This window comes from Heterocephalus glaber, unplaced genomic scaffold, assembly GCF_053883595.1.
Source record: "Heterocephalus glaber isolate CG9 unplaced genomic scaffold, H.glaber_assembly_v1.0 deba00001645, whole genome shotgun sequence".
Classification (NCBI taxonomy): domain Eukaryota; kingdom Metazoa; phylum Chordata; class Mammalia; order Rodentia; family Bathyergidae; genus Heterocephalus; species Heterocephalus glaber.
In genome coordinates, this window is record NW_028258398.1 from 521801 (window position 1) to 537754 (window position 15954).

The 15954-nt window shown below is 50.1% G+C and overlaps 1 protein-coding gene across 1 annotated transcript; it reads right to left on the reverse strand.

The window, feature by feature from the left end:
* Positions 1-934: 934 nt before the first annotated feature.
* Sec61a1 (SEC61 translocon subunit alpha 1) lies at positions 935-15954 on the reverse strand. Its single transcript, XM_087196949.1, has 12 exons — positions 15649-15954; positions 15349-15416; positions 12640-12705; positions 12466-12544; positions 11393-11524; positions 9248-9357; positions 8873-9026; positions 5664-5824; positions 4402-4599; positions 3992-4183; positions 3419-3495; positions 935-2541 (listed from the first exon to the last, which is right to left on the reverse strand). Exons 1-12 carry the CDS (start codon positions 15653-15655, stop codon positions 2355-2357), a joined length of 1431 nt encoding a protein of 476 aa, XP_087053075.1. The 5' UTR covers positions 15656-15954; the 3' UTR covers positions 935-2354.

The following is a 15954-nucleotide window of genomic DNA, read 5'->3' on the forward strand; positions in this document are numbered from 1 at the left end:
CTTTCTTCAGGAGAGGTGTTGTTTATCCTGGCACCTTCTCCTGGCCCATTTGCAGCCTGAGTGGGCCTTTAAGGATGAAGAGGAGTTTGGCAGACAGGGAGCACAGGCTCCTGACTTGGCACACTGCAGAGCCCACTTGTTGGGGCGTGAGCTCCCCAAGGGTGGAAGCAGCTCCGCCCCACTTACTGTTATTTTTCTGGAGTGCAGTGGGTGGTAGGGCCCAGGAAGGTTGGGGCTGGAACTTCCCTGAGGATGTCACCAGCCTGACCCAGGAGCGGGCTAGGGGACAGTGTGGGTTGGTGTCAGAGGCAGAGGAGAGGACTCGGGTTGAGCAGTGGGGGAACCTGGTGCTTCCTGGCCTCATTCTGCCTTGCAGGGCCAGCAGCCAGAGAGAACTTGGGGTCGGAAGAGCCTGGGCCTTGCATCCCCACCACTGCATGGCTGTGACTTTGGCCACTATTTCCCTGGGTCTTAGTTTCTTTGGCTGTTTTCCCCTGGGGTCTACTGGGGGTGACATGAGGTCATGTGCAGCAAGTGGGTGGCAGAACACATGCTGCATGGGAGCAGGAACAGCAAGTGACCCCAGGTGAGGTGGAGTTGGCGTTGCCAACACGGAGGTGCTGCTGAGCGGGGCTCCCACTCTGCCTTCCCCGGGGGAGTTTCCCCAGTTCACAGACCTCTTCCAGCCAGCCGGGCAGTGTTGGGGCTGGGACCCCACAGGCCTCCTGACATCCACCCACTCCACTCTACCATCAATGTGAGTGCACAGGACGGTGCTACTGCAGAGTGGCCTGAGGAGGGACATCCACGTGGGGACCCTGGAGCCTTGGTAGAGCCTTCCATCCTAAAGGTACATGAGAGCCCTCTGTGCTTGCCTGCCTTTCAAGGAATAAACTTTTTTTTTTTTAAAAAAAAGAGAATGTGACTAGGCAGCTTGTAAAAAGTTGGCTTTATTTGTCACATATTCACTGTATCTCAGTTGTGCCGTTTAGGCATCCACAGTGACAGTCCCCTGGAAGCCAGGATCAGCACCCACCCATCCCATGACCGCCAACCACAGGGGTGAGCCCAGCTGTGGCTGCAGTGGCACAGGGCACAGGGCAGGCTGCTCAGGACTGGGTCTGACAAGGCCGCGTGTGGTATGGTGTAAGCCAGTGATGGCAAACCTTTTAGAGCTTTCAATGAAACAAACAGCCCGCTGTGGCACGCTTGCAGTAGGTTTGCCATCACTGGTATAAGTCCTGGCTTCGGGGAGGGCCCTGCCCACCCTGGCTTGTGCTGATGTCAGTCAGCACTGCCAGTGAGGTCTCGGGCAGGAAGAAGCCACAAGAGTGCCGAGTACCCTGGTCCCACCTGCATCTAGAGCCCAGAGTCAGCCCAGAGCCTCTGTTCCCCTCCTAAGAGGGCCTCCCTGAGGCCAGAGGCTTTACCCTGTCATCTGTCGACTGTCCTCCTAGACAGAGCTTACTTCCAACATAATTGTGAGTCTTCAAACTGCAGCAATGTTCCCAGGAAACCCCCCGATTGACTGGGCCCTCACCCCACCTGCACACCTGTCCCCGCTCATGGCCCTGGTGAAGGCAAGGAGACTGGTGGTGTCTTGTCATCTGCTTACCTGCATATGAGCAAAAAGAGATTCTAAAACACGAGTGGGAGGCGGAAGTGGCTTGGACCCTGAGCCTTTCCCTTCTGGGTCTGGCGCGGCTACAGTGGCTCCCCTCCCTAGGGACGGAGGGGAGCAGTGAGCGCAGCCACTAGGAGACAGCACAACAGGCAGCAGTAGGACCAGGCAGCCCTCCTGGTGCACTGTTCGAAGGACCCATGGCGGTGCAGTGAGTTCCAGAGACTGTGCACCTCTGAGCTCTACCTGAAGACCTTAGAAAAGGGACAGTGGAGTCTTGGACAGAACAGTCTTAAGCCAGCCTCCCAGGGGACAATGGAGACAGACGGGGATCCAATGTCCACGTCCCCAGAGGCCACACACGCCGCTCCAGCATTGCCCTGAAGGTGTTTCAGTTTGTGCTTCCAACCGGAATGGGACACTGCCCACCCGTGTGGGGGATAGTGGGGACCCCCGGAGCTGTGAAGGTTCAGACAAAAGTGACATGGACAGTTGGGGACAGTTGCTTACCACCCTGGCTCCGGTGGCCAGCTGACAAACACTTCCCTTCTATAGTTTTTTTTGCCAATGGCGGAAAACTAAAAGCAAAATTTCAAATTGGAAAATTTCTAGCACTTTACACAGTGGAATGAAAGAATATGAAATTAAAAAGTCATCATTAAACATTAGTCTGTATGCCACAGCAGCACCCTCTGCGGTGGGGCTCCTTCTGGCAGCTCAAGCGGCCTCCTACTCAGAACAGAAGCGCGCCCATGCTGCCAACCTCGCTCTGTTCCTTCACGAAGATCTCAAAGTACTGGTAGATGATGGTGACTGCCAGCAGGATCCCAGTTCCAGACCCGATGGCACCCAGGAAGTCGGCCAGGACTGAGAGGGCCCCGATGCAGAGCCCACCGAAGGCTGCGGCCGTGGGGATGTACCTGGGGGCCGGGACATGGTCAGCTCTGGGTTCCCTGGGCCCGTGTAAGGGCTGGACTCCCCCACCATGCAGGAGCCTGCTGCCCTCCCAGGCCACTGGCTGTCTCCCAATGTGGGCTGAGACCAGAGCTGCCCTATAGGTGGGCCACATATGACCGGGGACCATGACTGTCCAGTTAGCTTGGAAACAAGAGTGTAAACTCCCGCAACATGACTTTTCTTACATCAATGCAACGTGAAGTTATACTCTAGACATACTGACTTAGATATATTCAAATTAATCTCACCTAGTTTTTTAAAAAACTGTGGCTGCTTGAAACTTAAGATCTAGGGATATGCCTTGAGTGTATTTCTGCAGCACTCTGCAGTTGACTGGGAGGCGCGCGGGGAGAGGAGTGCAACGGCCTCCTGTCTGCCAGTGGACTCTGGCCACAGTTCAGTGGGGACTCTATGTGCTGCCTGGTTGCTCTTCAGTGACAGTGGAAGAGCTGAGCAGCTCCAACAGACACTGTGGCCCAGAAGGCCCACAACACTCGCTGCCAATACTGTTCTCCCACGCCCCCACCTCCCTTCTCTCCATGCCCAAGGCGATGGCCACCTCAGGCCACCCTGCGGCGTGTGCACAGCAGCCTGCTGCCAGCCCTGTCTGCCTGGAGGTCTCCTTCTGCCCTCGCTGGGCTGTGCCTGTTTCTCTGCCCAGGCTCCCCTTTCGGGAGGGTGGCTCTACACTTTCATTTTTACATCTCCAGTGTCCACAGCTTAGCAAGGTCATAAATATTTAATGACAAAGAGACCTTTTCTACCCTAGAGCACAAGGATGCGTGACCCAGAAAAGAAAGCAGCACTCGGCCCTGACTGCAAGGCGGCAGGCGCACTCACCGGTTAAGCTCATGGACCATGGATGTCTCTCGGTGGCCCCGCATCACCATCTGCTGCTCCTTCAGCTGCTTTGCAACCTGCATGAGGTCCAAGCAGAAGAGGCACTCAATTTTATTCGTTTATTATTTGTTACACAGGTTTTTACCAAGTTGCTAAGTTGCAATCCTCCTGCCTCAGCTTCCTAGTGCTAGAGTGACAAGTGTGCACCTCCAAGCCTGGCTCCAATTTTTTTTTTTTTGGTACCAGGGATTGAACTCGGGACCTTGTACTTTCAAGGCAGTCACCGGAACCACTGAGCTAAATCCCTGGCCCCCTGGCTCCAATTTTAATCTGGATGCTGAGGGGAAGTGGATATTTCATTGTTCCTCTGTGGCATGAATGATATTTACACAGAGAACTTCAAAACTGCCCCAAGGGCTCATGGGCGAAGCTGAACCTTTCCTTTCAGTGACCCAGCGCTGGCTGTCAGGTGACCCACCAGCAGGTGTCAAGTGCACACCACCAGTTGGGAAGAGCTGTTATCCATACCGTACAGGGACAGATTATCTCCTCACAGAGATGGCCCCTACTCACATCTTTGGCGGAGGAGCCGGAGACCTCGATCCAGGTCTTGGAGAAGAAGGCGCAGGAGCCCAGCATGAATATGATGTACACTACTGCATGGACCGGGTCTTCCAGCACAGAACCGAACGACTCCGGAGGGGACAGGTAGTAGCACAGGCCACCAACTGGGTAAGCACGTGCTGGTCCCCCGGAGGATGTGTCCTAGGCAGAAGCAACAGAAAGCTTGGGAATGCTGTCTCCCCAACGCTCAGCACAGGACCCAGAGTTCTGAGCAGAGAAAGGAGAACAGCTTCACTCAGGTGCCCGCAGGATGGCTTTCTTAGGGAAAAGAGACGACCTTCAATGACAGTCAGTCCCCTGCAGAACACACACACATACTACCCGCTGGAGGATGGCCCCGGCTGCACTGCTGCACTTACAGACCAGGTGCCCAGCAGGCTGACCAGCAGGTTGCCACTGAAGCGTGCAGACAGCATCTGGGAGATGACGTAGAGGTTGGACACCAGAGCGGACTGCAGGATAATGGGGATGTTGGAGGTGTAGAAGAGCTTGATCGGGTAGGTGTTGTACTGGCCACGGTAGCGCGCAGACTTGATGGGCAGGTCCACCCGGAAGCCCTGGGAAGCACAGAACACCCTGCTGTCTAGTCAGCTCCAATGCAGAGAGGGAGCCGGGCTTCCTCACCCACTACTGTACCTGGGCCACACAGAGTGCTCCCAGCCAGACCAAGCACAGCAGGAACAATCCTACGCTTGACAAAAGCCAAAGCCCACTGCATGGCACCCATGTGGCCCAGACAGAAAAGCACTTAGATATGAACCCAAATCCCAAAGCGGGTCTCCAGGTGTGGTCATCCCCGTGCTGCCGTTACAGGGGTCACACACCCTAGGATGGTCCTTTCCAACGCTGTGGTTCTCTGTGGTCCTTTCAATGCTGGGACAGAACCCAGGATTTGCACATGCTAGGCAAGAACTCTCCACTGAGCTACATTTCTTGCCCTTTTTATTTTTTATTTATTTTTTATTTTTGAGACAAGGTTTCACTGTGTAACCCAGGCTGGATGCATGCACACCTTGTGATCCTCCTACCTAAGCCTCCCCAGCAGCTAGGATTATACATGGTGGCATCTCAGCAGCCTTTACAATGCTTTCATTCATCAATAGAAAAGCTGAACTTTCTACAGTATTAACCTTTCCCTCTGAAACCCTTGGAGAGTAGCAAGAGTTTCTGTTATCTTATGTTTACAATCTGCCCAGCCCTACAACAGCAGGGCTTAGAATACAAGGGATTTAGAATAAATTCCTAATGGGCTGGGTGTGGTGCACATTCCTGTAATCCCAGCACTTGGCAGGTTTGAGGTAGGAGGAGAGTTCAAGGCCAGCTGGGGCTACATAGCAAGACCTTGTCTTAAAAAAGAAAAAAAAAAAATCAGCGCCGGGGATTTAGCTCAGTGGTTCCATAGCCTGCCTCACAAGCACAAGGTCCCGAGTTCGATCCCCGGTACCAAAAAAAAAAAAAAAAAAATCAATGCAATTACAGAAAGGCCAACTAGCAGTTAGATTCTCTTATTTCAAAGCAGGTTAAACAGACTCAGTAACTTCAGACCCCAAGAAGTCTCAAAGGGCAGGGCCCCTCCTATGGTCAAGTTAGCAAGGAGCTGTAAGAGCTGGGAGGGACTCACCTGGAAGTAGATGACCACAGCGAAGACGAAGATGGTGGCAATCAGGTTCATGAGGTTGGGGAGGTTCTGGCGGTAGAAGGCCTCTCTCAGGGCTCGGACTTTGTCCGTGCGTGTGGCCAACAGGTGGAAGAGCGCGATGATGGCACCTTCAAACTCCATGCCTGTCGGGAAGGAGGCAGAGGTGGGGTGAGTGGAGGAATAAGCGGCTCAGCTTCCCTGTTGGCTTCTGAGTGGCCAAGACTTGAGAGAAGGTGGAATTGGCTGTGCATTCATAGCACGCATGCCATGGCCAAAGGAACACACTATGGTTTTTTAATCTCCTCCCATTTCCATTTCTCCTACAGAGAATTTGACCCACAGCAGGGGGCTGCTCTACCCCTCTTGAGTAACTGCTCTCACTCCTGGTCTGTGGCCACCAGCCATGGCAGAGGAGGACGCCAGTTTAAAAGGCCCCATGAAGAGCACTGCCGAGCTCTAGCTGGAAGGGGTCAGGAGCAGCCCTGGAAACCCCAGGGAGTCCGAGAGCCCACCTCTGGTCTATAGCTCAGGTTGCCCGAGCCTCACCCTGACTGTGCCCCAAGGTGGGCACTGTCAGGCTGACACGAGGCGGTTCCAAGCCTGAGTTCATACCCAACTGCAGCACAGCGCAGAAGCAGGAAGCAGGTAACCTAGTTGAGGAAGAGGGGCAGCTGTAGCATGGTGCACAGAGACCCAGACATTGTGGAAATGGCAAAGAAACAGACTTATGAGGGAAAAGAAAAGCAACAGTAAGAAGCAAGAAGATGGTATCGGGGGCCAGGGATTTAGCTCAGTGGTTTTGCTGCCTGGTGCCCAAGTGCAAAGACCCCAGTTCAATCCCTGGTACCAAAAAAAAAGACGACGGCATCAGGGCAGTGTTGCACAGGCAAGCCTGGCACCAGCAGGAGGCTGACACTTTCCAGAGATGGGGCTGTGGGCAGCACTGGCCTATGGCACTGGGACAGTGGGGCACCAGCCCTCCCTGAGACAGCCGGGCCACTTGGAGATGGATGCTGCCCAGCTGAACAACCAGCCACACCACCCTGGCTCTGAGGTGGCTTTCGTGACAAACACTCAGCCTGACTCTCCCTGGCTTCCTTGTCTCAGCCTGCAGAGTCTTCTGTTGGCCGCCCTCCTTCCCAATTTTGGGTGTGTGTGACAGAAGTGATCTACCTCCCTACTATACAGGGAGAGGAAGTCCAGCACCATGAGAAGGAAGGACTTCCTCATGCTTCCCTGCCAACAAGCAGCACTCTGGGCTGTCCCCAGCCCTCTGCCTTTGTTTACTCTGATCCTGCCATACGCAATGTTCCTTCAACACTTGAGGTGCAGCCCTACCCCAGGGCCTTTGTACCCGCCTCGAGACTCTGCTCAACTGTCAGTGAGGCCTTCCTGGATTACACACAAACACCACAACCTCCCCCACCCCCACACATCCTGAGCCAGAGTCCCCAAGCACCTGACATGCACACATCACACATTTTTACTTTGTCTTTAGAGCCTGCAGCAGGGTCTCACACTTAGTAGGTAACTAGTAAAGTATCTGTGCAATGGAAGCCAGGTAAGAGCAGTGCCAGGATGAGGTATTAGCTCTCTTAGTTTGTCACATGGTTCTTTTTTGAAACACTGCCTGCTGATCTCTGGGAAAGAGGCTATTGGGAGGGGCTGGTGTTACTCAGAGGCAAAGTCACCTTGTACTTGTACTGTCCCCGAGTTCCCATCCAGTCTGGGAGGCAGCCACAGTGAGTCTCCACCCAAGCTCATCTCACAGCCTCCTTCCCTACAGGCAGAGCTTCGAGAGCCCTGGGTGCCCTCCCCCTCCACACCAGCCCTTCCTGCTGCACATCTGCTCCACCTCTGCTCCGTAGGGGCCCAGCCACGGCCAAAGACATCAACAAATCCCACCCATGGCCTCATCTGTCCCGCTCCAGCCAGGCCTTCAGAGCCCTGCCTCCTGCCCAGGTTCTCCTAATCTGCCATACCTTCATCTCCACCCTCCGCCAGGCATGCGTCCCCTCACTTGATGGGGTCCAGTTTTCAGGCCACCAATTAGATTACAGGGGATTTTATGGGCTCTGGAGGCCAAGAACTGTTTCCACACTCAAGTCCAAAAAAATATACATGGGGGCTGGGGATTTAGCTCAGTGATTCCACCACCGGCCTGCAAGCGCAAGGACCCAAATTCGATCCCTGGTACAAAAAACAAAACAAAAACAAAAAACACACGAGTGCATGAATCAATACTTCTCACGGGACTCTTCTGAATGAAGAACATATTAGTGACCAAAAAGCCCATTTCCTTTTCCTAGTAAGTTTTACTGTAATCCTTCCTTTCTATGTTTAAAACTTTTCATTTTTAAAATTTATTTTTACTTTTTGGCAGTACTGGGGATTGAACCTAGGGAGCACTAAGCTACCATCTCTACCTTCCCTCTCCCCCTGTCTTAATTTATATTTTGAAACGGAGTCTCTCTTGCTAAGCTACAGAGTAGCCTAGAACTTGTGATTCTCCTGCCCCAGCCTCCTGAGTAGCTAGAATTGCAGGTGTGCGCCATGCCCAGCAGAAATTTTTACCAAAAACATCTTGTGAAACAAGATCTCACCGCACCCCTAGAGATACAGCACAGCATAGCAATGTTTGTCATGCATCTTCCATGAGCCAGGAATCACATTGTGTGTTCTTTCTCATCTTCTCCTGGAAACTGGTTTTGTGGGGGGACAGTTTTCCTGGAGTCACACGTGGACAAATGACAGGCATGGGCATGATCTGGACCCAGGTGATGAGCCGCAAGTTCAAGCCTTTTTCACAAAGCTGCCTCTTGCGAGACCAAGTGCTTTGGTTTCTTTAGTAATTCCATTTCTAGAAAAGTATGCACCAAGAGGAACTGCCGAAATTATACATAAAGACAAGTGTACGGGGATGTTCATCGTTTCAATGTAAATGACTACAAACTGGAAATGACTTAGATGCCCCATCAGAAGACAACCGGTTAAGATAAATGTGATGGAGATTCACATATATTAAGGAAAATGAGGCAGGACTATGTCCACGGACTATCCTTCTGTGAAAAATGCAGCCTTGGTATGGTTCTGAATCTAACGCATCTGTATCTGAAAACCTCTGCAGAGGGACACAGAAGAACCAGGTGTGCCTGAGACCTACTTCTGGCAGGGCAGCGCAGGGCCCTTACCTCGGCCAGTGTTGACTGTGGTGGGGCTGAAGGCCTTCCAGACGATGGTCTCACAGATGTTGGTGGCAATGAAGAGGGAGATGCCAGAGCCCAGGCCGTACCCTTTTTGCAAGAGTTCATCCAAAAGTAGGACAATCAGGCCAGCAACAAAGAGCTGTCAAAATTTAAAAAAGGAAAGTAAAGAAACTCAAATAGACTATGTGTTACTGTTCCCCGCGGACCTGGTTCCTTCTTTCTTTCCTAATCGGGTTTTCTGATATAAATGGTGAGGGCTGAGTCAGAGCCTGTCCTCTGGGCCGCCTCCCACACACAGCTGAAGTGCTACCCAGGGATTAGGGGTGTGAGGTGCCTGGAGGTGGCATCGGTGCCAGTTACCTGGATGGTGATGAGCAGGCAGATGCCGGCACCCATCTCGGAGGGGTCCCCGTACATCCCCGTCATCACATACACAATAGACTGGCCAATGGTGATGATCATGCCGAACACTAAAAAGCAAAAGACCGTGTTCGCAACGTGGCGGGTCACGGAGGACACTCAGCGGGACCCTAGCAGAGGATGTCCTTGGTGAACGCCTTCTCCACGCCCCACGGTGGGGAGAAAAGGAGTGGTCAATCTTGATGCTGCCCAGAGGATGCTTGAGGAAATGCTCACAGTCTCTTGGCTTGTCTCCAAGGCAAGCCACACAAGCACAATCTTCAATTCTGTGATGTCGTCACCTGCAGCACCCAAGTGCACTGTCGTGTCACCTGGGCTCTGGATTCTCTGATGTTGAACTACATGTGGGCCACCTTAGAGGCTGACCATCCAGGCCTGAGTCCAGAACACAGAACACTAACTTTGAATAAAAAGACCCCTACGTTTTTTTCTGGTTTTATTTTGTGGTATTGAGCTGCATGCCCAGCCCTTTTTATTTTTTAAACATTTGACACAGGGTGTTACCCAGACTGGTCTTGAACTTATGCTCCTCTTGCTTCAGCCTCTTGAGTACTTAGGATTACAGGCATGTGCCGGTAGGGCCAGCTCTGACTCTTTTTTTTGGAGACAGGGTCTCGATATGTGGCTCAGTAGGCTGGCCTCAAACTCATGGCAATCCTCCTACCTCAGCCTCCGGAGTGCTGGAATTACAGACATGCTTTTAAAGGGAAAATCCCATACCACCCCCAGTCTGATTACTGGCCCCGTTTCTTCGGCTACCAAGCACTGTGGGTGTTGACAGAGATTTGTGTGGACTGTTCGTTGTATCTCATTATATTTCATTAAGCCCAATGGGACTGACCTATTTTATTGGTTCTTCAGTCCTAGGTGGGTCTCTAAGTTTGGGAGTCAACTTTAGTTTTTCAGTTTAGTCTATCACAGGAAATGAATTTTCCTCTAAAAGTCCCTATTTGACTTTTTAAAAAGTGCTCAGTAACCCTAAATTGTTTTTCTCTTTTTTTTGCAGTGCTATGGATGGAACCCAGAGCCTTGCACATTCTAGGCAAGTGCTCTACCTCTAAAATATACCCCCAGCCCAATAACCCTAAATTCGTAAGGCAAAAAACACAAAAAGATTGTCAAGATCAAAGAAAAAACATCTAATTTTGGGGGCTGGGTGCTGGCACACATCTCTAATCCCAGCATTCAGGAAGCTGAGGCTGGAGAACTTCTGTGAGTTCAAGGCCAGCCTAGCTACACAGCAAGACCCTATCTCAAAAAAACAAACAGAAAAACCAAACCAGTTAATCTTTGCTTTTGAAAAATGCTCCATGTGTAAATTTTAAAATATTAACTTGTGTCTCAAACTGGCAAGTTTAAGTTAGATGTCTTTCTTGGTCAATTATTAACCTACTAACTTAAGATCTGTAAAAATAATGGTGTAGAAGAAAAGATGGCTGAATGGGAGACTGGAAATATCATTTCCTAATTAACACTGTTCAGTCAGAGAGCCTAAAGATGGTTGCTTCTGGTGACTGGCCACTATCAGCATTAACACGTAGCATTTGGTAATGGCACACACAGTAGACACACATAGTAGACACCACTACCAGTACCTTCATTTTAACAGGCGAAGAAGCTGAACCCTCAGAGTTGTCATTTGCCATTTGACTTTCTCCTACAGCACAGAGCTAGTAGGTAGCAGAGCTACACTGAGAGGATCATTTTTCCCGAGTTATGTTCTTACACTTGCTGAATAACTACTAAGTGCCAGGCACCCTGAGAATGATTATTCAACTGAACTGTTACAACAGCCCTGAGGAGATGCTACCTCCTTCCACGTGGTAAGGAAACTGTGGCCAGTGAAGGATGACCTCCAAACCTGCTGCCTCCACTCTATCATGTGGCTTCAGGGACCTCCCCTGCCTTGTCCGCCACTGCGTGAGGCTGGTACCTCTCGATAACATAGGCCACAGAGCACCAGCAGAGTTGGCTGGCTAAGGAAGTTCCACAGTACAAAGCATAACTGTTTTAATGCCCCCAACTTTACAGCAAATTCAGATTCTCAACCATAGACATCAGAACACGATACACAAGCTTTCTTACACTTTTGGGCTCCGTTGAAGAGAGCTCGGTCTTTGGGAGTGTCACCAACTTCAATGATCTTGGCACCAGCCAAGAGTTGCATGATAAGGCCAGAGGTGACAATGGGAGAGATGCCCAGCTCCATCAGCGTGCCTTGAGGGAAAGGAAGGCAGGACAGTCAACGTTACCTTGGAGAAGCAAAACACCTCTTGTCAGAATGAATGAGCAAAACTGGATGGGTGCCCCTTACACAAATCCAGTGTTTCAGTTGGCCAGCAGCCTTTACAGAATAACCCCCAATACCAACGATTAGGGTACAATTTAATTTATTCTGTTCAGTCTGCCAGGCAACATCTTACTCTGTTTACTCTGGAAGTCACATGGTGTCTAAACAGACTGCTGCATTTAAATTCACCATGAACAGATTCATTCTGGACTTACAGAGATAAGAAAGGTTCGTCTCTTCATCAGTTAATAAAGAAAGGATAACATTCAAATCATTTCCAGAGTCTGCAAACAGGGCTGGTGCAGCTGCATCTAGTTGTGAACAAACCTCTACTTCCCATTATGCTAAAATGAGCTATACTTTTGACCGATTTGGAACTTAATTTGAGTTACATTTTTAAAATGGATTAATCAAATCAGTATCAATATACACATTCAAAATCCTCCCAGAACCTGCAGGTGACTAGTTGGAATATACAAAACAGTGGTATGACACATAAGCCTAACCTATAGATATGGAAAAGATGCAGCTGAGAAACAAATCACACATTCTAAAGGATGTTATCAACCGACACCCCATCATTTCAGGTATTTACAAGGTATTCTAGTTTTCCCATGTTTCTTAAAATTCTCTACAACGTAGACTTATCTTGTTATTACAGGTTTTGCACTGTATTTATACCCAATTCCAAACACGATGGTATTCCTCAGTGCTGAATGCAGGATTTACTTAGGATATTCAATGGGGCATGCTGACATTCCTCACTTCCCACTCTCTGAGGTCCATATAAAGCCAAAGCCTATAATTAAACTGAAGCTGGTCGAGCCCACAGTGTGTGGAGAAGAGGCAGAGTGAGCCAGAGTCCTACCCCTGTTAGAGGCTAGAATCACTCTCATCCAGTAGAAAGGGTCAGCTGAGTCTGAAGACATGATGCCAAACAGGGGAATCTGGAAACACGCAGAGAGAAGAGGGGTCAGCACCTCATTTCCAACCCACTCCTAACCCCACTCCAACACCAAAACCTGAAGCCTGGGCTTTTTACCTGGCAGCATACTAAGAAGATAAAGAGGGTGATGGCTGTCCACAGCACTTTCTCTTTAAACTGAATCTGTAGAAAAGAAGGCAAGCATGGGAAGTTTCACAGCCAAGTTAATAAAAATGGATTCACACTGGACCCCTTTCTCTGTTCACCAGAGAAGCTGAACTATGTACCAAACAGCACTAAAGCCAAGAACAGGTATCATACACTGCCCATTTGGAGGCACAACGCAAGGTCTCAGTTAATCCTCCCACGTCACAGTCTTCATCCTTATAGGACAATGAGAAAACTGGCTCTTGGACAGGCTAAGTAATTTGTCCCACATCCCACAGCTGAAGTAAGTTTGAGTCTACACCTGTGTTCTTAACCGTTCGGCTTAATGCAGGTTAGACCCAAGATCAAGAACGTCACAACAGAAAAGTCTTTTTTTTTGGTGCCGGGGATCAAACTCGGGTCCTTGCGCTTGCAGGGCAGGTGGCAAAACCACTGAGCTAAATCCCCGGCCCAGAAAAGTGATTTTTGTAAAACAGACAAGCCTTGACGACATCTGAGCAACTACTTTTCATTTGATCAGAGTCTAGAAGAAAATCTTATTATTCTGGAGCCAACTAATTTGGAATTTGGGATTGTCCAATAGTGTATTTTTATGATCCAAGGTAAAACCATGTAGTAAGTGATACTGGAGGACAAGAAGAGCTGCATGCTTAACCTGTACAGTAACATCTGTTTAATTTCAAGAATGTTCTCATCTTCTATGTGAAATGGTGACAATCATTTTATAGATGATTAACAGGTGTCATTAGAAAAGTTCAGACCCTTCCTACCCAAGGCCTTGGTCACTAACTGGCACAGAGGGAACTATTCTGGGTCTTCTTCCTCTAACACTATCTTCTTTCTATACCACCAGAATGGATGTGGAAGGCTTAAGAAACACAAGAATTATTACGCAGACTGAGGGTTTCAGGTGGAACTACCTAATGAGTGACAGTATTAAAGGACCAAACTGTAGAGGAAGAGAGAAGTCTGTGTGAGTGCTTGGTCAGGGTCATGGCAGTCTGATCAGAACAGTAGTTGAGCCTTCTACATGGACCATGACACAGGCTAGGAAGACTCCACACACCCAGCCAAAGAGGTGTGACTTAGGGCTACAGACACTCCACATGAACTGGGATTCACAGAACTCTTCTTTGGCTTGAGAACACTCCCTTTCCCACTTGTCATCCCACCATACCAAGAAGGTAGAAGTTGGCCAAAAGAAAGCTTACAGATTAACCAGTGATGTGACAAGCTTGTCATGAGGTCAATCCTCATGACAAAGAAAAAGGTAGACAATTTTTTCAAGACTTTTCATTCTAAAATGACCAAGTTTCCTCTGGTTACAAGCAAACTTAACAGCAAAATTTCAAAATCTCTTTAAGTCCTGTCTCCTCTGTCCTTAAATAGCTCCTAAATGCATCCTCGCTCAATACCTTGGCTCATCCTCCAGAGCAAAAGCCTCTAAACCATACTCTAGGCGTCGCCTTTACTTCCAAAGTGACCTTTTAATCTGTCAGGTCTTCTTATTCACCTATTGCTCTCCATCTACTCTTTATATCCTATCAACATGAACTACATCTAACCACTTTCATCCAAATATTGACTAGTCTTGTCTTCTTTGCATCTGCAAAATATATATTGTCAGAATTCCCTCCCACACCCTTAGGAAACTTCTCATCATCTTTCCAAACCACCAGACATCACCTCTTCCAGAGTTTGTGTGCTATGCTTGCACATACTCTATCTCTCTCACCAAGGTCACATGGCTGTTAGGAGATGGTGTAAAGGGTAGGAGGCCTGCCAGGCTCCAGAGCCATACCCATACCAGGATACTTGCATGGAGGGGGCAGGTTTGCAATTTAGTTCATCAAAGGCAGCACATATGAGAGGCATTTATATGAAACTATATATTTTATGTAAAAGAACAAAAGTAGACTCCAAGCACCCAAACATCCACATGGATGTTGACTACACATAAACATATGTGACTGCATTAACAACAGTCTGAAAAGAATGTGGAGACAAGATAACTTCTGTTCATCTAATGAAATTTTCCTTCATCATGGGACTTTACTTTCATTGGCAACACTCATTCTTTTGGGCTGTAGCTGTGCAGCCATGGAAATTCTGATAAAATTCACCATAGTGCTGCTACATTTCTCTCTCTTCTTCTTCTAGTGCACCTGTTATGAATAACACCAGACTTCACAAAATGCCTATATTCTCAGCACTGACAGCCTACATTAAATGTACAAACTAGGTCTAAAGTGACTATTCTTCCCCTTAGCAGCTGGGTATAAAGGGCACTTCCTACAGGGGGAAAAACACTCCAAGATCTGCTTGAAGAAGGGAGAGTAACTCAATCTGGGGATCCTAACTGAGCCCTTACTCATCCACAGCCAAGACTATCTCTGGGCCAGGGCAAACCTGAGGCTTTGTTCATTGAGCAACCGCCACCAAAGCTGTTTCAAATACAGCACGATGATTTCGGGGGGATTCCCACACAACCAGGCCGCCTCTCCATAGCTCTCTGAGGTGTCACAGCGCACGCTCCACTCCACACTCCAGGGGAAGAGAGAGAGTTTCCACTCGGAGTCGAAGCCATCTTTAATCGTACTGTAAACTTCAGGGCCCAGTTTCGCCAAGCCTCCTCCGATGGCGATTTGGGGAACTTACCTTTCGCTCTGGCTTCTGAATTTCCGGCAGGATAACACAGAACGGCTTGATGACTTCCAGAAATTTGACTTTGATGAAAGAAACAAAAGAAGATGAATTAGGACACAGGGAGACCTGCCGCGCCACCCAGGGACGCAGGCTGTGCCCGGGGAGGGCGAGGACCCCTGAGGAGGGCTGAGGGTGCAGGCAGCGCGCACTGGGGTCCGGACGGGCCTGGAGGGTGGGCGTCCGAAGATACAGGAGAGGAGAAAGGGCCCTGATGCGTCCCGGCAGCACCAGGGCCGCCCTCGAAGGACTCACTTGCCATGGCGGCGGCTGCTTGGGCTCCGGGACCCGCTCCGGCTTCGCTCCGCTCCGAACGAGGAGACGGAGCCCGCTCCGGAGCGTAGCACCTCCGCCGAGAGACACGTCAGTGCTGGCCCGGTGGGGAGCGGCGCGGCGTGGGGGCGGGGCCGGGGGTGGGCTGCTTCCGTTTCCTGCCACGCGCGCCGACCGACTGCCGCACCGCCTTCGCCGAAACCACATCTCCCGGCATCCAGCGGGGACCCCGGGGGGCCGGCGGGGAAGAGGGCGCGGGGTATGCCGGGACGGGGAGCGTGCGGCTGC